At 38.5% G+C, this 27,900-nt stretch overlaps 2 protein-coding genes across 7 annotated transcripts in view; one reads left to right on the top strand and one right to left on the bottom strand.

Annotated features, from left to right (window-relative positions):
- Nucleotides 1–1,305: 1,305 nt before the first annotated feature.
- On the top strand, nt 1,306–17,479 carry LOC109036006 (uncharacterized). 2 transcript variants are annotated; one of them, XM_019049901.2, is made up of 4 exons: nt 1,306–1,466; nt 6,931–7,008; nt 10,608–10,814; nt 16,846–17,479. In XM_019049901.2, exons 1-4 carry the CDS (start codon nt 1,431–1,433, stop codon nt 17,326–17,328), a joined length of 804 nt encoding a protein of 267 aa, XP_018905446.2. In that variant the 5' UTR covers nt 1,306–1,430; the 3' UTR covers nt 17,329–17,479. The 2 variants fall into 2 exon arrangements, with proteins under 2 accessions (XP_018905446.2, XP_018905448.2); XM_019049903.2 differs by lacking the exon at nt 6,931–7,008 and having other exon boundaries at nt 1,307–1,466.
- Nucleotides 17,480–20,107: 2,628 nt separating this feature from the next.
- LOC109035991 (uncharacterized) overlaps nt 20,108–27,900 on the bottom strand; it is a 94,053-nt gene continuing 86,260 nt past the window's right edge. Inside the window, exons 5-6 of one of the 5 annotated variants that reach the window (XM_019049876.2) lie at nt 27,301–27,483; nt 20,108–23,497 (exon numbers count right to left, since the gene is read on the bottom strand). In XM_019049876.2, the coding sequence (XP_018905421.2) occupies nt 23,237–23,497; nt 27,301–27,483 (444 nt within the window). In that variant the 3' untranslated portion in view covers nt 20,108–23,236. Of the gene's footprint in view, nt 27,484–27,900 lie in introns of all 5 variants that reach the window. The other 4 variants (XM_072296529.1, XM_072296528.1, XM_019049877.2 and 1 more) reach the window with 4 other exon arrangements.

A 27,900-nucleotide genomic window follows, 5' to 3' on the forward strand; every position in this document is an offset into this window, starting at 1 on the left:
CATTTTTGATGACATTCATGCACATATTTCCTTAAAATTTTCAGATATCTTAGATTAAATTGTGTGCAAAATTTCTGAAAATTTTGGAAAAAAATATTCACAAATTTCCCAGTAAATTCGGTTTTTATTGAAGGAAACTTGGCAACGTCTGAAGGCTCATACGGTGTTCTTCCTTAGCACAGTAGAAATGCTCCCTGACGACACATTAAAAAAGCTTGTGGTATCCAATGGTGGAAATTCGGCTGATGTTGGTTAGAGTATCTTTATAGACAGAGTATGGCCATTCGTATCTTTTTACTATAGGAAAACTGTGCCGCTTTTTGATGCCGCTTTTTTGCTGATGATCATACTTTTTGTTTTTTTAGCCGTCACTTTTCACTCAAAACAGTTGATGAAAATCGCTGAAAAATCGTTTTAAGTCGTGTTTTTATATACCACAGTACGGGCACCTTGGAGTCACAAATACTTCCTTCGACAAAATAATTCTAACTCTCCTTATCTTCCATAAGAGAAGTCCCTGTTTTTCATCACTTGTTTTGAGTGAGTTTGCAAAGCAGCAAAAATTTGACCCTTGTCTTTCAGAAACTCTTCTTTTAATAGATTAAGAGGGCGTACGAGAATCATTGGGCCGAGAGATGCATTTGTGCTTCTGAGGAGGTCCTAGTAGGGTCGAATAACACGATTCTCATAGACATCTCAGCGATTCTCGCCAATTTTTTTGAGTATGACTCGGCTCCTTTTGAAGTATATAATCGATGCTAAAATATTCAGCTTTTTTGCAATTTGTTCCACTAAAAGTCCTAATTTTCCCTTCGTTGACTGGATTACTATGAGACATCCATCCTCGGACCATTGAAAAGTGGTGTGGGCAGCAGGCTCGATGCACACTGTGAGAAAATTAATTATAAAAATTATCCGTCGCGTCGGAATAAAGGTGGTTTCGGAGACTTTGGGTTATCAATTAACGAGCGCTGATAAAATACGTATATTTTTCTCGTCAATTAATGAGATATTTGATATTTGTCAATTCAAATGTGTGGTGAGAAGATGCGCTGCCAGTGTTATCAGGTTTCACTAACATTGTTTTCTGCAATTGTTTTTGCATTGTTTCTGCACTTTCTGACGAACAGATTTTTGGGCTCTGTGAGGAGAGTTCAACCAAGTAAAGACGTATGAAATTATGCCGTTATTTTGTGTCTATGCCGCTATAAAATTTGCATTCGCACATCACATGATTTAGAAAATGAGACAACGTGCGCGCGAGTGCGACCTGCTGTGACCTCCATTTATCTACATTTGTTTTCTTCCTTCCCTCCAATTATATGACACGACGTGATGATGTAGTAGAATGAGTTGTTGGTTCTTACCGCTGATACGACAACAGTATCCGTTTTCACTTCCCGTCTAGCTAGCCGTCTTCCAACCCAAAGATGAATCGATCCATAATTTTACTGCTCTGGATACTTGTAAGTAGCTTCATTTTTCGCAGGTCCTAACTTCAAACACAAGAGGGGCAGGGGCTTAAGAAATGCCCTCCCCCTCCTCCCTTTAGAGCACCCATCCACTAACTTTTTCTCCGTAACGGCCAAAAATTGAGCCTCGGACAAAAACATCCCAGGCAAAAACAACCCCAAAGAATTATATAAAAAAATTTCAGCCCCCCAAAACCCCATTTTGAGGGAGTGTTAAGGGGGTGCTATTCGTTTCTCGCATATTTTAAATAGCAAGGGTATGTTTTGACTTCGGATTTATATTCAATGGCTAAAAATAGGAAAATTTGTTCTATGTTTTCTTCCGTAAATCCCCATATGTTGGAGTTACGGGGCATTTTGGAGAATTTTTTTTTGGCAAATTTCAATTAGACACTAAAGGCGTTAAAATTATCCGATTTTCAAAATATATAAGTCTTCTAGGAGGAAAGATCAATATATTTTTATTGATGTGCCACTTGACCCCTGTTAATCCAAAGTTGTGGAAGCCACGACCTCCCCTCAAAAATAAATTTGGGGCTTTGGAGGGCCGTAGGTCGAAAATTTCAAATAGCAAGGGTGTGTTTTGATTTTAGATCTAGATTCTACGCCAAATGTTACAGTTTGACATGGTATGGAATATTTGCTCCAAATTACTTTAAAACCCCATTTCCCCATAAGAAGGTGTTTATTTTTAGAGGATAAAAGAGGCCAAAATAATTGGGACACATAGGCCATCCGCCGTATCAATTCTACGTGACTTTTTGGGTAGAATACACTGAAAAAAAAGTGGAAGTGGGATTGACCATAATGGTATAGTAAAAAAAAATATGGTGATAAAAAGCCAAATAATGGTCGATTTAAGCATCTAGATGAAAGTGAGAATCATACTCGATATAAAAATTACCATACCCGGATTGTAAATATCAGTTAGGTGTGTCTGTCCATCGTTTAGGTATTTCTCACCATCAGCTGGGTATTTTTTACCATACGATGAGTTAAAAGTATGGAATAACATGGTAACACTTGCGTTTGATATCTGTAGGCATCTGTATGCGACTGGTCATGGTGTTGGTAGGTTAAATTTACCATACTGGTATAGTCAGCGTGGTGAGAGCTCCCGCTTGACTGCGCTGCGGTCTGTGGTCCGCCATTTTTCGTTTGTCTGTTTGTCAGTTATAAATTTATCACGTTGAGGGTCGGAGTCCGTGGCTGTGTTTTATTGATCCATATTAATCCATGTGAATCCACGCGTAATTTGCCCAAATTTGTGTTCGAATTGTCCCTAAAGCTACCGTCTTCTCTTCGAATCTATCTATATTGATCTGCCACATACATTTTCTGAGATTTTTTCGTTATTCGTATCGACCAATTTCTGGAGGTTAGGAGTTGCTACAATGAATCTGGCTTGCAAAGTGAAGGAATCCTGAAAATTTGAAAACCTTCGCAAAGTTGTTCTGCAATCCAGTGAATATCGGTTCTGTGTAAAGTCATTTCGAAAACATAAAAGTGCGGAAGTAATTTGAAAATAATCGACTAGAAGTGATTTTTGAATACTTCGTTCGTAGGTATATCTATATTCTTGTTAAAATTTTCGAAGCTCAACATACTCAGATGAAGAGACAAATGTGCGTGGGATTGATGTTTAACTGTAACTTTAAGCAAAATTTGGCAGCTTCTGCCCCACCGTGAACCGTGCGATTGGATTTTCATGTAGTGTCTTTTTGTGGGTATATTTTGAACTATCTATTTATTATATGCAATTAAATTTTCCGTGGATCTGATTTAGTCTGTAAATGATACCTTAACGCGAATAACAAGTATGGTTTTGGTATCATTTACTTGAAATCAGTGAAGCAATTATCTGCTATTTCTCGTTGAAACTGTCTTTAACTGCCATTGATTGTGTATGTAACGGAATTTCTAAAAGTAAGATGTAAGTAAAATATCCACGACTTTCATCAAAAGCATTTAATAATATAAGATGAGTGGATTTTAGAATCTACAAGGTTTGTCGCAGCATCTGGATGCTTGAAATTACCATACTAGTCAGTCGGGAACGCCACACTGGCACTGTGTCGCATAGTGTCAGCCGTATCGTGTTATTTACCATACCGGTATATTGGTAACTATGCTGCAGCTTCACTGTGTAAAAAATCAAGTAGACAGTATGGTAAATAACACCCAAACTCTGGTAAATCCCACCGATTATTTTTTTCAGTGTACAAATCGGAGGTCAAAACATACCCTTGCTATTTGAAATTTTCAACTTACGGCCTTCCAAAGCCCCATCATTTTTTTTTTTTGGGGGGGGGGGGTCGTGGCCCCCACAATTTTGGATCAACTGCAGCCTGATTGTTGAAATTTGTTATTTGTCGGGACGACATAGATGACACAGGTTAAAAGGCGGAGCGTAATTGGTCGGCTGTGTCTTATCGCTGCTTTGTCGTGCCTTTGTCAGGAGGAATGGACGACATACTGTCGGAAACTTAAGAGGCGCCGTTAGCTTGTCGGGGGTCGGAACCCGACCCCCTCCGATTTGGCTGAAAATTGGTACCTATACGAGGTCTTTACATCATTCAAAGAGAACGCTTTGAAGGGTTTTCCCATCCGACGCCCTGTTTGCGAGATATGGACCCCTAAAGATGAGGTGAATTTTAGCGATATCCGAAAAAGCCCGTTTTAGTGTTTCTCATTTTCTGGAGTTCCCTCTGTTTGACGCACGGTGAGACTCGGAAATTACTGACTCGTAGATTTGCCAGCACCCTTTATTTTTTCGAATCGCACGCCCGACGTTGCAATATTTACCTCGAATTGATAACGAAATAATACTTTCGTCTTTGCCGCCAGACCGTTTATCCTCCTTCAATCTCGGCAACTTTTGGACCGATTTACCTCGGATTCTCGCAAATTAAAGCTCTTTTTCTTTAGATGTACCAACAGCCATAGGTTTTTCGATTTGCGCGACCAACGTTGCAAAATTTACCTCGAATCAAAGACAAAATATGTTCGTCTCACCCGCCGCTAAAAGTTTGTCCTCCTTCAATCTCAGCAACTATTAGACCGATTAACTTCAGATTTATGCAAATGAAAGCTCTTAGTGTCTAAATGTACCAAGACCCCTCGGTTTTTGATTTGCTCAACCGACGATGCAAAATTTACCTCCAATTCGTAACAAAACCCGAGAAAAAATGGATCACTCCAGCTCATTCAGGATCATTCGATTTTCAATGATCCTGAATGAGTTTGAATGATTCTTCAATGAGCATCAATGATCCCAAATGAGCTTGAGTGCGCTGGCTCGTTGGATCGTTCAACTTGAATGATCCGGATCATTCAAGTCAAACGATCCGGATCTTTGACTCAATGCGCTTGAATACGCTGGCCCGTTGGATTATTCAACTTGAATGTGCCCACTTGTTGGATCGTTCAACTTGAATGTGCCGACTTGTTGGATCGTTCAACTTGTATGATCAGGATCATTCAATTTGAATGATTCAATTTATCAGCTTATTCAAACTCATTGGGCCAATGATCAGGCTTATCGTAACTGAATCATCAAGAGCATTGAAATTGAATGACCCAACATGCTGGCTCATTCAAGCTTATTACCTACCTAAATCAACGATCAAAATTATTAAAGTTGAATAAGCCACCAGCATGATATGAATGATATAATCAGCAGATTCGAATATTCAAGTATCGGTCTGATGAGAATCTATTATAAAAAAATTATAAAAATTATAGAAGCAAAAGTACGTAGGTATCTCTATCCATTCTCACTTTGCAGTTTTTCTTCAACAGAAAAATGAAGGGGAAAAAACCAAAAAAACATATGATGATAGAAAAAGTTAAAAAAAAAATACAGACTCACCAGAAGTTTCATCAGGTTCCTCTTGAAATAAGCTCATCCTCCGCCCTATTACAGTAATAGTGTGAATGTACCATTAATAAAAGGAGTTTAAAGTTGAAAATTTTTGCCACAAACCATTTCCCACACGCTGTCATGAATTCAAACCAAAAAACAGTCATTATGGGAGAGGCTCATAGCTTTGCCGCCGGGTCGCAAAGCTGTTCTGCTCTGGCTCTGCAGGTCTAAGGAAGAACGTCGTATCAGCCTTCAGACGTTGCCAAGTTTCCTCCAATAAAAACCTTTACTGGGAAAATTGCGGATGTTACTTTCGAAAATTTTTAGATAATTTTGTACGCAATTTAATCCAAAATATATGAACTTTACAAGGAAAAATATACAAGAATGTTTTCAAATATACATGTTTTATCAAGGGAAATTTGCCAACTCTCGAATGTTCATACGGCGTTCTTCCTTAGTACGGCAGTGCTGCGGGGATACTTCCCATCGACGACTGAAAAAGTTAACTAAAAGGAAACATATTAAATTAACAGCATAACCAGAAAAATGTTCAATTGCAGAATGAACCGCGCGTTTAGAATTGCATGATCGATGTCGCTGTTACTTTGATTTTAAAGAAAAAAAGCAGCAAAAATTACTTTGGGATACAGGGGTATGTTATTGATTTTGTCTCTGAAATAATTGAATTACTTAGCTTGTGCTTTGAATTGAAACAAGGCAGTAGGTACTTCCAATTTTGTGTTCGAGTGTATTCGTTCAAATGAAGTGTCATCGATGGAGAAAATTTTATCGGAGTAAAATTGTGTCTTCGGAACACAAAGCAGTGCATTTGCTGGCTGGAACATGAACGAGGCTGCGTATCATTAGCGTGTCGCCGCTCAGATTTTTCTTCTGTGTTTCTTTAATTTCTCTCATTTTTCCCTAGACCGTTTAACAAATTATCAGTATGATCTTACCTTATACCTGTGAGTTGTGCTCAAGCCTTCAAATGCAGTGCTTTGTGTTCCGAAGATACATTTTTACTCCAATAATATGTTCTCCATCGTTGACACTTCATTTGAACAAACACTCAAGCACAAAATTGTGAGTACCTACTGCCTTGTTTCAATTCAAAGCACAATCTAAGTAGGTAATTTAATTATTTCAGAGACAAAATCAATAACATATCCGTGTATCCCGATGTAATTTTTGCTGCTTGCTTTCTTTCTTTTAAATCAGAGTAACAGCGACGTCGCTTATGCAATTCTAAACGCGCTGTTAATTCTTCAATTCAAAATTTTTCTGGATATGCTGTTAATTTAATATCTTTCTTTTTCGTTAAATTTTTCAGTTGTTGATGGAAAGTATCCCCGCACCAGCTTTGCAACTCGGCGGCAAAGCTACGAGCCTCTCCCATAATGGCTGTTTTGTGGTTTGAATTCTTGACAGCGTGTGGGAGATGGTTTGTAGCGAAAATTTTCACCTTGAAACTACCTACTTTTTGTTGGGAGCATGAGAGTAGATTCGATCTGCCTACAATAGATTACTGTCATGGCGTCCACCTAATATTGTCTCGTTTCTCTTGTCGCGTCGGTCCTCACAACCCAACAGACACAGGCACAAGGAATACTCATCTACCCGGATGATGGAAGTTCAGAAAATGAGGCGATTCCACTAAGACCTCTCTTGGTAAGCTAACCTTTATATTATACTAGCTGTGATCAGTTCGCTGTGCTAGCTCTCACGCCTAGCCGGGGAGTGACCCTGGATCCCCGGTTCGCAACGAACTTGCGACTCGTTCCGCAAGCCGCCCCTCATAGCTAATGGCATTGAAAATAATAATAATAATAATAATAAGCCCTCAAAAGCCCTTAGGCCATGGCTGCCATCTTGGATTTTGAAATTTTGTAAATCCGACCAAAAATTCGAATTTCCCGTTGAAAAATACCTTCGGATACCGAGTCTCACGAAAATCGAGTGAACAAGACCCGACTTAGCATTTTAGGCATTAAATACACAACAACGCCGCTATGGACGAATTCGTCCATGAAGTAGTGCGACTAGGAGGCTTCAACCACGGAATTCTTCCAAAAAAACGCGAAAACTTGTCGTTTTGAAAATTCAGATTTTAAACGTTAAGTACATTTTATTCAATACGAGATGAAAGCACAAACCAGTTTTGAATTATCGACAGTATCACCGTGATTCCAAATATACACTACACAACATATTATTCGCTCACAAGAAAAAACAATGAATCAAATTAAAATCATGGCAAGGTCCACATCCGAAAATGGCGACGATTCCCATCTACCAACGCGCGCTCTCACCAATGGTAGATGTACCGTTGGTAACATCCGCTGCAAAGACCGACCGGAATAGCAGCTCTAGGTGCTAGCACCAGAGCCGCTAAAACAAGTCTGCAAAAATTATGTTATCTGTAATATTTAATTCCATTTAATTTACCATTGAGAATGGCTTTAAATTGCTCCCAAGACGTTCCAGTTTTCAAGAATTCTCCGAGGGAGGCCCTCCGAAACCCCCCTCTGCAGCTGGGGGAGTCCCCCCAGATCCCCCTTAGCCCAAGTTCTATATCCTTCTGTGCCCCCTCCACAAAGGATGCCTAGTTCCGCCCATGTACTCAGGGCGTTACTTACTGTTAGTAACAAATGTGATTGTGCTAGCAATTTTTAGGTTTAAAGTGGTCTGTAATTTTCTTGAGAGATCCGGAAAGTTACAGACCTCTCTAGTAGCACAATCTGTTTGACTAACATTTCAGAAACATCTCAAAAGTCTCAAACTTGTATCATCTCATTGAAACGATCTAAAAACATTTTTGAAATATATAATTGACACGAAACACTTAGAAAGTTTCATTAATATAAATTTGAAACGTTTTAAAAACGTTTTCTTTTTAAATAAAAATATCAAAACCAAACGTTTCAGAAAAAAATTGGAAAGTAATTACAGTTAAAATAATGAAACAAAATTTAAATGTTTCCAAACTATCTTGGAATCATTATTGTGAAATCTAGCTCCAAATTTTTTACCGAAAAAATGTTTTTAGAATAAATTTAAATTTTTTAAATTTTAGTTTTCTGATGCTAGATGTAAATAATTTTAAAATGTTTCAAAAACAGCTTAAAAAGATTTTTATGCGATCTTTCAGAAACGTATCAAAAATATTTCCTACGATATAAGAAATTGACACATTTTATTTAAAACATTTTTGAAACAAATTTAAAACATTTTGATCTAGTTTGATCTTTGTAACGTTGAACTGAGTCAAAATTATTTTCCAAACATTTCTTCTTCATCTCATTAATCTTTGTTAAAACGTTTCCAAAACAAATTATAAATGTCATCTGAAATGGGTGGTTTTAGTTGAAATATTTGGAACACATTTTGAAAATGTTTCAACAAATCCTTTTCAAAACATTTTCAAAATGTCTCTAAAACCTTTTTGAATATTTTGTTTGAATTTATACGTCACTTAAAAATGTTTTTCACACGTTTTAGAAATGTTTCATTGATTAACGTAGAAACATTTCTGGGACCTTTCTAAAACTTTTCCTGGTTCAAACTGAATTCAACAGAGGGCGTTAACGTTTAATTTTTCAATTTTACCAAGTTTCAGCTTAATTTTTCGTCTCAAGCTATACTTTTTGGACATTCAATGGACCACTAGACAAGGTACGAATTATAGGATTCTGATACATGTTTCTTAACCAAAATTGTACGCAAAACGCGATTCGTGCAACGAAAATGACTGAAACCAACTCCTAACAAAGATATTAACGTTTTTATTTCACATTGGTTACGAGGAATTTGAACTACCCGCTCACAAGAAACTCAAAGCTCTACGTGAGTCAAATCGCGCACCACAACAGTTATAGCAAGCCTTTCAATCGAGCACTGTTCATTTCCCACCATGTGTTGTTCAAATTATAAGCAATTTGCAACAGCTGAGCCAAAGCGTCAAGATTGAGATTGCCAGATTTTTATATCGCAGAGACTGTCATGATACCGTTTAGCGCGCGATGTGAATCACGCAGAGCATTGAGTTTTCATGAGCGGGTGGTTTGAATTCAAGCATCAAGAATCATTAAATATCTTCGTAAGGAGTTGATTTCGGTAATTTTCGTTAGGCGCATCGTGTTTTACGTGCAATTTTGGTTAAGGAACATGTATCAGAATTCTAAAATTCGTACCTTGTCTAGTGGTCCATTATGTGGAGGTTATAAACACGTTTGATTCCTTGTATGAATCGAGTTCATCTCCATAAAAGCTTAGAAGTTATGGATTATTTAGAATATTGAAACCGTACATCGTGCTTTGCGTATACTTTTCTAAAGTGAAGGTGTTCTAATCCCTCTAATAGGTTGATAATGATGAAGTGTAACGATTCAGCCTTCAGGCATGGTCGGTATCAAGGGATTCCTGTTGTGATGGTTCTAATTCTACAGTGACATTAGTTAAAACAAATGTCTGAAAATTTTTGATACTTAGCCCCTAGTTAACCCCCGAAGAAACACATTTCTGAAACATGCAAACATTTCTAAAACATTTCATAGTCAACAGTCAGAACCTAATTTTCTTAAACACATATTACAGAAATGTTGCTGAAACGATTCAGTGAAACTTTGAAACATCCTCAATAGGTTTCAGGAACATCTTCCCACGGTGTAGGCGACACAAGAATTTGGGGTGACATAGAGAAGTGTCTGAAACCTGTTAAAAACTAAATGAACACATTCTGAACGTGTTTAATATGTTTCGATGAAACGTAAGAAATATTTTGAAAACCATCGAAATGCTTTGGAAACGTTTCTGAAACAATTTTGTAAGAGCATCAATCACCTTTACTTTCAAAAATATGTTTCAGAAATGTTCCTGAAACGTATCAGTGAGACTTTGCAACATCCTCAATAGGTATCAGAAACATCTGCATAGGGTGTCAGTTTGACAAAAATTTGAGGTGACATAGAGAAGTGTCTGAAACGTGTTAAAAACTGAATGAAAATATTTTGAACGTGTTTAAAATGTTTCGATGAAATGTAATGACGATGTTTGTTGATTTCAGTGACACATTTTTGAAACATTTTAAACACGAATTGTGCTAGAAGGGATATGTGGCTAAGTACATCCTAAACATCTTAATTTTCATTGGTTCATTTGCAACTTCTTGCGATTCCGTGAGTTAAGAATGTTATTGCAACGCAAGATCGAAGATTTTCTGTTCTTTCAGCCAAAATAATTACAAATCAGCTTCAATGCTGTCCATATAGATAACCAACGGCAATACGACTGAAGGCGAAGAGACACTGATCCAGGTTGTACGGAGTCAAGTTACTAGGATCCTTTCATATACGGATGAAAAAGTTCGTGCAGAAGTGTTATTCACCCATTTGTTGTTAGTGGAGAGACAATTTCGACAAATGCAGACAAACCTTCAACAAATTATTGGCGAAAAAGCGATACTTTCTGCTGTAAATGTAAGTCATAATTTTTTATGTATTTTGAGTTTTTGACAGACTAAATGCTTTTGTAAACTGATGAATAGAAATGAAAATTTTACTAGTCAATAATCACTTTTGAAAGTTCAAAATTGGTTTGTTTAAGCAAATTAATAGGTACTTTTAAACCAACCTTATTTAAAGTGTACCTTGTAGAGGTTTTAAAGGAATGGAAAAGATGCTGTTCAGGGATGGGCGTCCCGCTACGGGAAGATGACACTCTTTATACTCTGTGTTTTGCTGCTGATAAGGTGGTAATAGCTCAGGACGAAGAAGATGTGAATTACTTACATGACGCGCAAGTCGGTGGAAGTATACCGTAAGTGGGGGATGGAAGTCAATGTGGTAAAGACGGAGAAGTTGGTCATTGGTGGTGATCAGCAATGCGTTGAACTGGAGGATGGTCGGAGAATGCAGGACTGTGAAGAGTAACTAATGGTAGATGCGGGACTACCGTAAGGTAGGGTAGGCAAAGACAAGGACAGAATAAACTTAGAATGAGTTTATTCGGAACAAACAAGGGTTTGCCTCAAAATGGCCTATTTTTCGAAGTTTGGCTCACGCAGTGGGTTGTATCGAATTTTTGACCATAAATTCGAGTTTTATGAGTAAAATTACACACAGAAATCGATACCTCACTTGCCAAATTAAAATTCTGGAGCAAGATGCTGAGCTCGGGGATTTTTAACATTTCGCCATTTTGACATTGGGCTACTATTTTGAGGCCAGAAACGTGATTCAAAATTCCGGATCTTTCGTAAACGAGCTAAGAATATCTTCAAGAGGATTTGTGCAAAATTTCAAGCAAAAATATGCATTTCCGTCCGAGTTACAGACTTTACGCCGCCCCAGGGTCTGTTTTTCCCAACTGTGCGCCGCCTTCAAATCACCAACTACAATGCCGAAATGTTTTTTCAAAGGGGAAACCATTGCATATTCATTCAGTTTGCTTGCTGATTTCCATTCTCATCCATCCTCGTAGGAGCTAGGAAAGAATATGAAAATCAAAGAGCTTGATGCAAAGACGGCTTTTTTCGCCCCCCCTCTGGAAGTTCTTCAGACTTTGTCTATTGATTACTCATACTTGAGCGCTTCTTTTCCCAAATTGTCAGACCCCCAAAAAATTTTGAGGGGGAGCTAGGGGGGGGTGGAAGTTAAAACCTGTGAACCTCGATATCTCTTGAACGAAGAAAGATATCGAGGTCCGGTTTGGACGAAAAATCGTCTAAAATTGCATACTTTAAGATTCCAAAGGTCAAAATCCCGATATCACATTTTGAAGTCCACATATGTGCTTTTTTCCAGTTTTTAGGTCTAGAAAATTTCTTTTAAACGAAAAATTTACAAAGATCTCAATTTTTTATTTGAACAAAAACCAGTTTTTTTAAATTGTTCGTCTTTTTCCGCATCCAACGAGTGGTCGTATAAGCTGGGAAACCGAACGGTTCCGGAGTTATGATCGATTGAAGTTTCCGCTCAACGCGCGCCGACCGATTTTCGCGAGCAAAAAAGTCGGATTTGACTGTTATTAGATCAGATTGAATGTTCAAACTGGGTAAAATGCTTTATTAGGGACTCTTGAGGGTCGCTGAATTCAGAAATTACCGATACTTCCAAAAAATTCACGTTTTTAAAATTGCAGCTTCGGACAGGACCACTGAGCGGCCGGTTGGCGCTCAGTGGGCCTCTAAAATAGCGCTGCGGAGCTGTAATTTTAAAAACGTAAATCATTTGGAAGTATCTGTAATTTCTGAACTCAGCGACCCTCAAGAGTCCCTAATAAAGCATTTTACCCAGTTTGAACATTCAATCTGATCTAATAACAGTCAAATCCGACTTTTTTGCTCGCGAAAATCGGTCGGCGCGCGTTGAGCGGAAACTTCAATCGATCATAACTCCGGAACCGTTCGGTTTCCCAGCTTATACGACCACTCGTTGGATGCGGAAAAAGACGAACAATTTAAAAAAACTGGTTTTTGTTCAAATAAAAAATTGAGATCTTTGTAAATTTTTCGTTTAAAAGAAATTTTCTAGACCTAAAAACTGGAAAAAAGCACATATGTGGACTTCAAAATGTGATATCGGGATTTTGACCTTTGAAATCTTAAAGTATGCAATTTTAGACGATTTTTCGTCCAAACCGGACCTCGATATCTTTCTTCGTTCAAGAGATATCGAGGTTCACAGGTTTTAACTTCCACCCCCCCTAGCTCCCCTCCAAAATTTTTTGGGGGTCTGAAAATTTGGGAAAAGAAGCGCTCAAGTATGAGTAATCAATAGACAAAGTCTGAAGAACTTCCAGAGGGGGGGCGAAAAAAGCCGTTTTTGCATCAAGCTCTTTACTGCGCCGGGTAGTCTCGGAAAATTCCCTTCTTTATACGCCTTCCTAAATGATTCTAAATACACCGATGGAGTGATTTTTTCAAGGGAAAACCATTGCATGTCCATTTAGTTTGGGTGCTAATTTCCATTCGCATCCATCCTCGGAGCTGGAAAAAATTATGAAAATCACAATTCACCGCGGGAAATCCCGGAAAATTCCCCACTTTTTACTTCCCTATTAATGCTTCAAATAAAACGATGAAGTGATTTTTCACGGGAAACCCGTTGCTTGTCCCTTCGATTTCGGCTGCTGAAAGCCACGCAGGCATCCTCGAAATACGGATAACCGCACTCTTTCACCGTAATTTGGTACCTATCGACGGTTACGTAAAAGCTACGTTAACATACTTTAGTTAGATTTTTTTTTTTATTTATTCAGTAAGAAGTACAGTGAATATGAATGTAGACAAACAATCATTAATATAAACTTCGAAGGATTTAGACTTTCAGCGATTCTACCTTTTTCTATTTCACTCGAGAGGTTGCCAGATTGTGCGATAAATGTGAATATTTTACATGGATTTGAATTGGGAAAAGCGCTAAAAAAGCAACTTATCTGGCAACAATAGAGTCCGAGAGGGACGAGAGGCTGCCTTCCTGGGAGAACCCATGATTTAGCTGGAAATGTCATTAAAACAATTGATTCCGTTTGAAGCATCAATTGTATACTAGGGGAAAGCTATTTTAAAATAATAATTGTAAATGGACACAGATGCCACAGAAAGGGAAAAAGGAAAGGGATAGGAAATGAAATGAGGATATGATTACTAATATGCAATCAGAGAGAATAAAACAACAAGTTGGTTTTTGCAATCGCTAGCGATAGCAATATTCGTCATGGGAACTTTTGCTTCTGGGATATGAAAATTTTAAGGTACAGTTCGTTTGTAGTATCTTCAGAATTGAAGGGGCTATGTAATTTTGTGTCGACATCTCTTTTTTAACATTTTTAATTTTTTTTCTTTGCATACAAGAAAGCTGTTATTTACCAATTATTTATTTTCGTTGGATTATGTATGGTTTTTGGAAGTTAACGCATTTAACTTTCAGTTTCGTTTTTTCGGCGTAAAGTATGATATTTTTACTCTACGCATATGCCCGAATACGCATCATAACGACGGTGAAACTACCAAACCACGTATCTCGTTTGCGGTATTTAAAAATCTCCGCTCACATTTTACTTTTTTGAAGTAGACCAAATCAATATCATTCCTTGAAATTTTCACAGAATTTTCTCCGCACGAAGAGGAAAAATCACGGAAATTTTCAAGACTGGACGTTAAGTAGCTTTTCATTTAAAAAATAAAGTATGACAGGAAGTCTGCGACGTCGCAAACCGAGATACGTGGTTTGGTAGTTTCACCGTCGATAAGTGACCTATGTGCTCCCTAATTGCCATTTTTTTCATTCAAATAGATGTAACCGAAATGTTAGATGTGTACTACCTATACTACTTTCATGTCATTGCTTTATTTATTTATTTACTTTTTGCGTAGGTATAAATTGTTATTTTTTGCTGAATTTTGGAGAAAATATTGCTTTAAGAACGTGGAATGTAAATTAATTTTATTGAAAAAAGAAAATACCATCATTAATTTGGGCGAACAGAGAAAATATACATCAATATTTGGGTCCACATCTCCCTGATTATATAAAGGATGAATACATTAGTATTTCTGTATCAAAAAACTTAGCTTTTGTCTTCAGAGATACGATGATTCTAGTCCCAGTCAATTTGTTTTATTGAAAAAACAAAAAAACAAAAAATAAATAAAAAAAAAAAAAAAACAACTGAAATGTTAGACATACTATTTTCATGTCTTTCTATTTGTATCAATAGGTACTTTTTGCGTAACTTACGAACGTTGAATGCAAATTAACTTTATTGAAAAAAGAAAATAACGTCATTAATTTGGGGGAACATGTGGCTGATTATATGAAGGAGGTATATTCCAGTATTTTTGTTTAACATATTAACTCACGAGAAAATGTTCGTACATTTATCATCTACTATTAATTATTTTTTGATGATTAGTCTAAAACATTCAATACAACCATTAAAAAGTACTTCCCATCGTCGGGTATCGAACTCCCGATCGCCGGGTGCCCGCACCTAATTAAAAATACGAGGCGGTTTAGTCAACTAGGCTATAACAAACCCACGTGAGCGAGAGTAAAAATAGCATTTAAAAGACTCGGGCAATGGGCGGGACTTATCACAAGAGACCTTGACTGCTTTTGAAATATGAAGCGCATATGCAGCGCATTGCTGTAGGAGCCATGGTTCACACTGTTTTAATGCGTCTCGAGGTTCATCCCAGAATGCATTCCGATCGCGGCAGTTGAGCTAAGGCAATATTTGCGTATCCATGAATTAAATCAATCAATCGAGCTCTGATTTTGACTTCTTTATCCGTAACGAGTCCTCCAGAACAATTTTCCACCTTGTACAATGGTTATTATTTCTTTACTTCTATTTTTCAAATTTGAGGTGGGATATTGGCGGCTTCTCAAGAACACCGAGGTAGGCGATCTTTTGCACCAACGAACAGAAAACTGATGGCGAAAAATAACCAATCAGAACCTCCCAAAAAAAAGAATTTGCCTAAAAACGGAACTTCGTGGTTCTGCGCAGATTTACCAGTCAGACACGACATCTCAAGGTGGAAAAAAACTCGCTGAAAGCGAATTTTAGCAATCAACACAACTTGACGTAGAGACATGATTGGCTAAAAAATACAACGGTTTTTGATACATCGGAAAATCAACCAAAAATCGGAGACTGGGCGAAACGCTCAAGGTCGCAGAGGTATAGGGAATCCCATAGCGAAAGCAACGGAACGATTCTAATATCATGGGGAACTCCGTTCCCATGACAAAAACATCAGAGAAATTTATATGCGATGAAAATGTAAGAAAAAAACACGAGTGGGCTCATTGCGATTCGAAACTCGAACTATACTATCGTTGAGCAGTTTTTGACCCCTATACGCCACCGATAATCTTCTTAAGAGGTAAAGATGAACTTTTGCTACTTCAACAAGTCAAATCGGGGAAGGAGATCCATGGATTGTCTTTTTCCGCTACCCAATGGGATGACGATCCAGTCAAATGCGCTTGAAGAGATGATCGATCCCCATCATCGCTTCATCTCCATACATCTATTTATGTGCAAATGTTGGCATGCTCCGGCAACAAGGTTCTGTGACGAAATCACTTTTGCCTCCAGAGTCTCCAAAATGTATACATCTTAGTGATCAAATGTCCAATCACTGAGAAAAATAGCTTGCGGAGCGAGCCGAATGTCACTCGCGTAGCGAGTGATCGGGGGTCCAGGGGGCGCAGCCGCTTGGACGCGCAAAGCGCGTCCAGAACGGCTAGTAATCTATATGCTTACAACTATTCTAATCTTGTTTATGGAATACATTATCTGATTAATTAGGTAGTTTATATGCATGCTTGTTTACATCTTAATTATCCTAGACCTACCTTAGTTAGATTAGAACACGTACCTTTGGATATTTTTCACAAATCGGCATATGCTTTCTTCTATCTTCGTAATTTTCTTTGTCCAATTTAAAAAATGGAAAAGTTTAATTTAGTTCCTATTTTACATGTCTGTTCACAGAAATGCCAGTCAGAAAGTCTATGGATTGTGAAAGCCCGAAGTGTAATCGAAGATGTTGAAAGGCGATTCAAAATAGCAAGAGTTACACTCTCAAATGAAGAGGCAGCAGGTGCTACCGACGACTTTGAATACAGCAGAAGACTTAGGGAAAAACGCTGGAAAACGATCTTTAAAGATCATAAGGGCAACTGGGAGATAGATGAGTTAATAACTAAGATTCAAAGCAAGAACAGCGATGTGAAAGCGTTGGAGGATTTTGCAAAAGACATTTCTGTGGCTTACTCGTTATTATCTGATGACATTCAAATTAAAATGTTAACAAAGGGTACGATGACCGGTCCGTCACTTACTGTATATTTAACGAAAAATACGAAAGCAAGATCTGCGGTCGAATTGTTACTGTCCTTGTATGATTTCGAGCCTCCCTGCCACGCGGGAAAAAAAGCAATGCCAACCCTAATACCAGTGAAAATTAACGATTAAACCGATTGCGGAGAAACTAACAAGAAAAGAGATCAATGTAAACTAGAAATTACAGTTAACATGTGTAAATTTATGTTAAAAATAGCTAACAGACATCATTGGTTTCTTTCTCGTTAAAAATGGGAATAAAGCAGGAACGATAATCAGTCTATATGAATTTTACAATTGAATGCGGCGTACAGGCGCACTGTTGACTAACTTCTCGAAAGAAAAATGAATTTCTAAGGAAGTCTGCAACGTCGCAAAAGGAGAAACGTCGTCTCTCATTTTGCCCAAAAAAATGTATGTATAAAATTGAAGGCATTATGACTGGCCCCTCTGAACTTATATTCGTCTGTAACGATGAACAATGGGACGCGTTTGCTACGCCGCCTTGATACAACTATACAACCTCGACGGATGTCCGCATTGCGTTCAAAAAATTGAAGGCGTTTTGACTGCCTGCGCGCACCGACTGAAGCGCGAAACCACGTATCTTCATTGCGGTGTTTCAAAATTTCCGTTCTTATTTCAAATCTTCTATGAGAAACAATCAAAATTTACGACTTTAAATTTTGAACCAAATCTTCTGCTATCGAATCCGAAAAATCAAGGAGTATTTAAGTTTTATGTTGACCAACTTCTCGAAAAAAAATACAATTTCTAAGGAAGTGTTGCAACGTCGCAAAAGGAGAAACGTCGTTTCTCATTTTGCCTAAAAATATGTTTGTATAAAATTGAAGGCATTATGACTGGCCTCTCTCAACATATATTCGTCTGTAACGATAAACAATGGGACGTGTTTGCTACGGCGCCTTGATACAACTATACAACCTCGACGGATGTCCGCATTGCGTTCAAAAAATTGAAGGCGTTTTGACTGCCTGCTCATACTACCTGTAGTTGATTCGATCCATAAACGCGTTGGTCGGCGATGACGGGGACTTGAAGCCTTTTTTTAAACTTGATGGATGTCCTTTTCGCACCGACTGAAGTGCGAAACCACGTATCTTCATTGCGGTGTTTCAAAATTTCCGTTCTTAATTTAACTCTTCCACGAGAAACAATCCAAATTAACTACTTTAAATTTTGAACCAAATCTTCTGCTATCGAATCCGAGGAATCATGGAGAATTTAAATTTTATGTTGACCAATTTCTCGAAAGAAAAATGAAATTTCTAAGCAAGTCTTGCAACGTCGCAAAAGGAGCAACGTCGTTTCTCATTTTGCCTAAAAATATGTTTGTATAAAATTGAAGGCATTATGACTGGCCTCTCTCAACGTATATTCGTATATGTAACGATAAACAATGGAACGCGTTTGCAACGGCGCCTTGATACAACTATACAACCTCGACGGATGTCCGCATTGCGTTCAAAAAATTGAAGGCGTTTTGACTGCCTCCTGATACTACCTGTAGTTGATTCGACCGACAAACGCGTTGGTCGGCGGTGACGGGGACTTGATGCATTTTTTTAAACTTGATGGATGTCCTTTTCGCACCGACTGAAGTGCGAAACCACGTATCTCTATTGCGGTGTTTCAAAATTTCCGTTCTTAATTCATCTCTTCAATATTAAGCTTTAGTATTAATATATCTCAATATATTAAATTTATAAGAATCTCGTTCATTAACATCGTAAATGCTGCGTCGAAACGATTACGGCAAATCACGCACCAGTCGCATTTCGCCACGCCGCTCGATGCGCCGCAAGGAGGGGTTGCGAAAAACATGCCCACGCCTCGCAGGACGCCCACGATTTGAACACGGATTCTCCATGACTGAAGACAAAAAAATTGCGAGACAACGACTGTCGACGGTGTACTACGCTTCCGCAGTAAATCCATCATCCACGGCCATTTCCAGGGTAACGAACGAACCGGGCAGCCGAGTCATCAGACCAAAGAAAAATAGGACGGGAAAAAAGAAAAACCGCGCATCTCCCGACGGGACCAACGGGACAACCGTTTTTCCCGAGGTGGCGAGGGGGGCCGGGCACGCCGGCCGATCCCTATATTTTTCCCGCCATCGGGGGACCGGAACGGTCGAGCCGGTACCACCCGCGCACGGATCGGCCCGGCGGTTCGCGCTGAATTTTGACGCAAAGAAAAGGCTTACGGAATTATATATGGTGATTCCTTAAACATCGAGCGAAGCTTGACCCAAGCTTGTACTATACTCAACACAAGCTCGTGAGAAGTAGCCCGTCACGAATGAAATCCAGAGGGTTATGTCTCGTCTGAACGTGGCATATTCTCGAGGTTTGTCAAGAATTTTTTCTCTTACCCAAGAAGCAAAATATAATTTTTTTCTGGAAAAAAAATATTAAGAAAACTTCTAGAAAAAACAAAGAAAATGAGAGCTATCCAGAAAATAGAAAGAAAAAACTTTGCGAGTCAATAGTCTGACCAAAGAAAATATATCTTTTTCAAAGATCTATACTTTCTGTCAACTTCCCATTTGGAAAAAATATAGAAAATTTATTGAAAGTAGAATTATTTTCCAGCCAATCTCTTAATGTTTTCTTTTGAGAGAATGCAAGGAAAAAATGAATTTTCTTTTTATTTTCTTGTGTCTATTTCCTAGATCTACTTTATACCTATTTTCTTTCAAGAAAATTGTTCTATCTAGAAAGTAGACATTTACTTGATGAACGCCACCTAGAAAGTAGATGCCAATGCAACTTGGGTAGAAGCAATTTAAGAATCTACAGTTCCATTCTCTAAATCACGATGAAAACTGCAAATTGTATGTGTCACTAGGGAAGGAAACAAGTTAAGGAGGGGGAAAGACACCGACATTTATCAAATACAACTTTATTTTCACAAAAATAAATTTTGAACAATTGGCCAGAATTACAACATTTTGAACGTTAAAATAATTGTTGGTGTTGACTTTCATATGCGATATATTTTTAAATGCTAATAAGTATACTGATGAAAAAGAGTGTAATCGTACGTTTGTAACTATATAATGGAATTATCGCCAGAGTTTCGATTATTTTTGTAGTTTACTTACTCACTTATTCTATGTATTGATTATGAAACCAGACATTCCCTAAATATCTATAGGAGCTTAGGTTCAGTTTCATCATAGTAAAGGAATAGGAATGAAAGCAAAACGCTTGTTTAATCTACGTGAATGTATGTACATCTGCGGTAACTCGAAGTTTAGTTGGCACCTATATTTCTAAGTCACTTTAAGAACTCTAAAAATTTATTTTTTGAAATCAAGAACTAATTTGGTCAAAGCTGTTTTCTTGACCAAAAGACTCTCAATATTTATTTATATCATCACCGATGTAAAATAATTACATAGGAATACAGTCAATGGATATTTTAGACTCAGTTAGGCAAGACATTCAGGTATCTAAAATAAACTAAAAATTAACAAAGTATATGAATATTTACAAGGAAATGTAACCTCATAGTCTTTGATACGAGGGCGCTTAGGAAAAAGTATCACGAAGTATCTTTGTGCGAACGAGAGAGACAGACAAAGCTACATTTTTTTTTCTATTCATGGACTAAAATTACTATCTGAATATTATTTTTTCAATTTTTGAAAAGTATCTTGTCTCCTTCACGGCCCAAAATGAAGTTCCGATGGTTTTATACAAAGAAACTGACCAACCGAATACTGATCACCTGCAACCTCGAGTCGCCCTACGGAAAATACCGTATGGATTCTCTAATAGGACGTATTTCTATTAAACGGAACTATGTACATTAAGACATGAGCCCTGAGACCCATGAGAATATATGCATTACAGGGCTCACGTCACAATACACATAGTTCCGTTTGATAGAATTACGTCCAATTAAAGTTCATCGTACATTTTCCCTTTTTGAGGCCATACCACACAATTATCAAAGTCATAAAGAACTTACATGGAAGCATCAAAGACTTTCATCATCTATTTAAACATGGTGGTGGCGGTATTTAAAATTTCTATAAAATAAGAATCACCTTTAAACCGTGCATTGTGCACGGTATTTAATGCACGGTATAAAGGTGACTCTTATTTCATAGAAACATTCATTATCCGTACATTAAAGTCCCATTTCATGGAGGCAGCCATTTGCACCATACACTGAACATTTGGATCTTACATATTTTTTCGTCAGAAGATGGTAGAACAGTGCTGCGTCCACATTATTCTGAAAGGAAACCAAAGCCAGGACATGATCCCAAAAATAATTGGCTAGGGATTGTTTATTTATGGCTTTGATTTCACAGCATATTGGTTTAGGCCTCGCAATTTCCCACCATCCTATGACTTATGCATGATGCGGGTCATTTTTTAAAGATATTTTTTATCTCTTTTTTCGTAATTCTCATTATTTTTTTCCTTAAAAAAAGAAAATAAAAACGGAATGTTTCTAGTCCAAAGAATCATAGCAAGGAACATTTCTCTTTCTACTCTATTTTTCTACTCTCTTCTACTCCTCAACTTTCATTCTTACTAATCAAGCGAAAATTTTGTTTTGATTGTTTTTGTTTATATCACACAAGAACTGGTTTGAGGTATGTTATTTGGACTGCATTGAATAGAAAGAGGTCAACAGGATACTCGCACCTAGCTTCAAATGGGTAAATATCAATAATCGATCATTCACGCCCTTGTCACTGTTCAATACAACTCGGTTCCTTGCTGCGGGCCGATTATTGAAACTGACAGACAAAGCTATAGACAAAGACGACAAAAGGGATTTGGAGGGATCCTATTGGTAGAAGCTGGCGGTGGCAATGGACATAGGATGTTGGTAATGGACTGACTAACGGCAACCCACTAAAGACCCGACAGTTAGTCCATCATTTTCTTCCTTAGTCTATAAGAACCAACCATGTCAACCAATGAGATCGCTCCATACTCCCTATGTCTTCTTTGTCTATTGCTTTGTCCATCAGTTTCAATAATCGCCCCGCTGTTCTGCCTGACTGACGAAAAACGACGTACGAATCTTCAAACGCTGCCAAATCCTCGGTGAAAAAACATTCATTTGTAATAAAACTTGATAATTGTTCTCTTCCACTTTTCAGAGACATTTATTGTGTAATTTGATCTGAAGTGTGCGAAAATTGGAAAGTTGATATTCATAACTTTTCTCGAAAATTGGTGTTTTATCAGAAAAATCTGACAACTTTCGAATGTTCATACGACGTTTTCTCTCAGCTGTTCTGCTAGGGTAAAACGTATTATGAACCCTCACGCGTTGCCAAATTTCCTTTGATACAACACGAATTTCCTGCTAAATTTATAAATATTTTTCTCCTAATTTTGCTCACAATTTCAACTCAAGCTCCTGAAAATTCCAAGGGAAATTTTTCACAAATTACCTCGATAATAAACATTTTGTAGAAGGAAATCTGGCAACTCTTGAATGCGCATACGGCGTTTTTCCTTAAGCTCTCGTCCCACGATCAAATGAACTCATCAAATAGTCATCAAATGAAAGATGGCGGGTTCATCGACATTTGACGGCCCGCTAATGGCCTGGTTACATGATCAAACTCCCGTCAAATTCCGATCAAAATGATGACCAAGATGGCGATCGAGAGTAATCTAGATTGATGAGTAAAATTAATTAAAACAGCGTGTTGATTGAAATAAGCATGAAATAAGCACGGTTGTGTGGAAATCAGATGAAGGATGAGCCCCACAGTTCCATCATCTACCATCAAATTTTTGCAGGCCGCAGAAATTTGATGTTAGATGGTGCGCACCAGTCACCGTTTGATCGGAATTTGACGGGAATTTGATCGTGGCCAGGCCATAACATTTGATAGCGGACTTGCGCGAAAACCAGTACGCATCTCCGCCATCTTGCATTCGATGAGTTCATTTGATCGCGGGACGAGGGCTTTAGCACGGCAGTGTTGAGCTCAGTCCTTTTGCACTCTTCGTGCTTCGAAAGTAATCATCGACTACGAGGAAGAGAGTGCGGTGTAGCTAGTTTTGACGTTGCTCTTCTCGGGCTGGTCGCCCGCTTCCGGTGAGGTCGGGGTGTTGCTGAATTTGACCACCTCCTCGCTGGCTGCGCTAGCGTCGGAGCCGAGATCTCCGCTCTCCTGGTCGGTCTCCTCGCCGTCGGCGTCGGTTTCCCGTTTCCGGGATCTGATGCCCAATTTCAGCCGGAAAAGCGGCTTCAGCGCCTCGATCAGCCGCGCTATCCGCCCTGCGAAGTTCTGAAACACACAAGCACGCCTCATTTAACGACCAAAAGGACGTATTTCTATCAAAAAGACCTATGTGCAAGTGAGAAATATGGGGTGTGCTCCTTAGTTCTCTTTGAGTGAGAGTGAATGAGAATAATAAAGCGCTGGTGACGCACTGGAAAAAAAAACATTGGATCTAAAGTCCAGACTCTTGAAAATCAGATTTAAGCTTAAATCAAAAGGAAATCCGCTCAAATTAAGAGGCTTGGCTCTTGATTTAAGCAAAATTCCGATTGAATCGAGAGTACTTTTTCTTGTCGATGTTTTTAAGAGTCTGGACTCTAGATCCAATGTGTTTTTTTCCCAGTGCGTTGAACCGCCGTCGCCCGCTTCCGCTTCCACTTTAACTCATGAGCCCTGTGCACAACGCTGTCTTACCATGCCCGCGGCTCATGAGTTCCGCATTCAGTTGGCACAAAGGTCTGTTTGATAGAATGTAATATCCCGCTTTTCCAATCCTTCAAAAGGAATCACGCCCTCTTTTACATTATTTCTTATGCAGATTTCTAGAGCACACCCCATATTTCTCACCTGCTCACAGTTCTGTTCGATAAAAATACGTCCAATAGAGAATTTACAGGTGTCTGAAATTTGATGGATTTTGTGTTTAAGGTGATGCGTCAAGCTCAAGTGAAGTGGTCGAACTGACATGCGATAATAGCATCGATTAGGTAAAAAATCTCGGCAGATTTTGAATTTTTAGCAAGAAAAGAACGAAAGCCCCTGTGCATGAGCCTAAAGAATCATTCTGAACCTAAAAATCGGCCAAATTTAGGGAAATGAAATAAGCAGAATAGCGCGTTCGGAAGAAACCTCGCATTCGATGTACAGAATATAGCTGAATCGTATATGCGAATTTTTTTTCCAAACACTATTCTGCTTTCATTTCCCTAAATTCGGCAGATTTTTAAGGTTAGAATGATTCTTTAGGCTCATGCTCAGGAGGGGCTATCGTCCTTTTTTTTGCTAAAAATTCAAAATCTGCCGAGTTTTTTGACCTAACCGATGCCATCGTATTCCAGCTCGACCACGTCACTTGAGCTTGACGAATCACCTTAAGTGGAAACTACTGAGGGAACTGAACACGAGGTTCACGAATTGAACAATTATTGGAGAAGACATGACAAAATGATCTTATCTGCTAAGATACGTGTGTTTAAATGGGAAATGCCGCCAGATGATGTCTCTAGGCGGTGCATTTTTTCACTTTTAAATATATTTGTATACTATTTTCCATATCAGAAAAAATTACAAAAAATACTATGAAATGAGCTCTTTAAGCTCTTTCAGATGAAGCAATAAAAAATTTGCATGCAAATTCTCCATTTACTATGCTCGCTTAAGATAAATCTCCGGTCATTGTGCTTCGATCATTACTACTTGCTAAGGAAAAGCCGTATTAGCCATCAGATGTTGCCATATTTCCTTCAATATAAATAAAATCCGGGAAAATTGTGAACATTTGTTCTCAGAGTTTTCAGACGCTTTGGTTCGCGATTTAATTTAAAATATCTGAAAATTTCATGGAAAACTATGCAAAACTTTTCTTACAATTGCATGTTTTATTTGATAAAAATGTGTCAACTCTCGAATGTTCATGCGGCGTTCTTCCTTAGCATCGCAGATTAAGCATAATTTTAAAGTTTTAAATTATGCGCACCGATTGACATTGATGTAAATACACTTTCTGAGAATTTTGTTGAATTTTCACTTGAAGCCGGTTTAGAGATGGCGGAGGTTAGAAATCAAGAAATAAAAGAGAAGGTTAATATCAGTTCGAGGTGTCTAAAGTATATCGGCAGCATAACTTTGGAAATAGACCCTTGCAAGGCATTGAAATGATGATCAAATGATTGATTGAAAAAATAGACTAAAACATAATTGCCAGTTTTGAAAATCGTATACGGCTCGCACGTGCCTACCTTAAATTGTTTCAAAATCATTGACATTCTCTTCCAAAGTTTATATTGTTTGTAGTGTCCAATGATTGCAATCCCTCGCAAAGGTCTATCTCCAAAGTCTTATTGTTGAATTTGACACATTTCTGCTAAACAGAACTAGAGCAGTGGCGTGGCATGGATGATCGATTTTTCTCCATTTGAAGCTGTAGTAAAGAATCGATTATCAAGCTGTTCTCAGCGAACACCTTGATAATCGATCCTACTCCATAGATTTAAATGGCAGATCAATCGATATATCGCAAAGCACGCCACGCCACGGAACTATAGAGACGGGTGGGAGTCAATCCGCCATTTTTAAAACTGATGATGCCAAATACAAGAATCTTGATCTCACTTAGGAGATCAATTCTCGAGATATCAATTAAAACCATGACTATTTAAACATGGAGCGTCCTCTAGAAAGCTGGATAAAAATGTAAAAGTGCATTTGATTTTTTTTTATGGTAATGAAAAAGTGGGATTTTACATTATACATCAAACGGAACTAAGCGCTGAAATGGAGTATTTATGCTAAAAGGAACTATGTTACACACAATTCCTATGCACACAGTTCCTTTTAGCATAAATATGTCCAAATGTGTAGGAGTCATGAGCCGTGGACATGTGACAAGAGCGTTGTGGACAGAGCTCATGGGTTTTAGAGCCTCAGGGGTGATTGCGGCGGCGGCTTCGTCGTCGGTGACGTCACTGGCGCTTTATAATTCCCATTTATTCGCCACAGCCCTCAAAGAACGAGCCCACTCCATCTTTCCCAACCGCCTTTGGTTTCTTATAGCAGAAATACGTTCAAATCTGGAGATTCGTCAAAATTGGACGTATTTCTGCCAAACGGAACTACGTGCATTCAGACATGAGCCCTGAGACCCGTAAGAATATATGCGAAACCTGACTCACGTCATAATTATAATGCACCAAGTTCCGTTGGGCAGAAATACGTTCAATTGTCTTTTCCATCTTACGATTTTAAGAGTCTCTTAATTGAACGCCCCTCGATTACAATGTAAAGCATGGCTTACTAATGGAAGGAGCTGCGTGTTCAAAAGAACAACTATGAATGAATACTTGGGTATCCTGAGCACTGCCGTGCTAAGGAAGAACGCCGTATCAACATTCTAGAATTGCCAAATTTCCCCGAATAAAACATGTATTTTTGAAGAAAGTTATGCGTATGTTTCCTCAAAATTTTCCGAAATTTTAGTTTAAATTGGGAACAAAATTGTTTGAAAAATTAGAAGAAAAATATTCAGAATTTTTCCAGTGAATTCGTTGGTTATCAAAGAAAATATGGCAACGCCTGAAGGCTCATACGACGTCCTTCCTCAGCACGGTAGAGGAGTGGCGTGGCATTGCGATGTATCGATTCACACCGGCATTAAAGGATCGATAAAGAGGATGTTCGCAACGAAGACCTCAGTAATCGATTCTTTATCATAGCTTCAAATGGGTAGATATGGATAATGATGAATCATTGACGCCTTGCCACTGATCTTGAGGCGTTTTGTGGTTTTTCAATGGGTGATGGTTCAATGGATGATGGTTCAATGGGTGATGGTTCAATGGGTGATGGTTCAATGGGTGATGGTTCAATGGGTGATGGTTCAATGGGTGATGGTTCAATGGGTGATGGTTCAATGGGTGATGGTTCAATGGGTGATGGTTCAATGGGTGATGGTTCGATGGGTGATGGTTCGATGGGTGATGGTTCAATGGGTGATGGTTCAATGGGTGATGGTTCAATGGGTGATGGTTCAATGGGTGATGGTTCAATGGGCGATGGTTCAATGGGTGATGGTTCAATGGGTGATGGTATACCTGAAGGACGTTGCCGATGATCTGCGAGGCTCCGTTGACGACGTTGAAGGCGGGCCCCACGAAAGTGTTGGGGATCTGAAGGGCCACCTTTTCCCGGTCGAAAGGCGGCAGCTCCGTCGTCGTCGAGTTGTCCCCGCTGTCGTTGTCCCGTCCCGCGCTCCCTGCATTGCTCCCCCGGCTCCCCTGAAACAATTCCAAAATCCATTCATCATCATCGCTTCATCTTTACTTTATTTAAAATACTTGTCAAAACAATGAGAGACATCCTCAGGTCCAAATTTGGAGAAGAGACAAATATTCCGAACCTTGGCGTACATTGATTGACATCGGAGATCCATCGATATATCGTGTGAAAAAATAAGTCATTTATATCATAAAAATACGAAGGGATTCATTTTTTAAGCACGCATATGAACGAAGAAAAAAAGAAGGAGGGGGATATGGGTATTAGACGGAAGATATCTACCTACGTCAAAATTTTTAAAAATAACATGAAATTTCTCAACCTATTCATGCCTTCATCATATGTCTACTTTTGTTGTGTTTTCATCTTCTTCCGGGCCTTGATCTACTCATGTATCACAATATATAATTCCGTAT

This window comes from Bemisia tabaci, chromosome 2 (genome assembly GCF_918797505.1).
Source record: "Bemisia tabaci chromosome 2, PGI_BMITA_v3".
NCBI classification, from domain to species: Eukaryota; Metazoa; Arthropoda; class Insecta; order Hemiptera; family Aleyrodidae; genus Bemisia; species Bemisia tabaci.

Excerpts from the sequence above, each read along its gene's own strand:
- LOC109036006 (XM_019049901.2), top strand. The coding sequence starts at position 1,431 with ATGAATCGATCCATAATTTTACTGCTCTGGATACTT. Across the intron at positions 7,009-10,607 it reads TTCCACTAAGACCTCTCTTG|ATAACCAACGGCAATACGAC; the intron begins GTAAGCTAACCT and ends CTGTCCATATAG. Across the intron at positions 10,815-16,845 it reads CGATACTTTCTGCTGTAAAT|AAATGCCAGTCAGAAAGTCT; the intron begins GTAAGTCATAAT and ends GTCTGTTCACAG.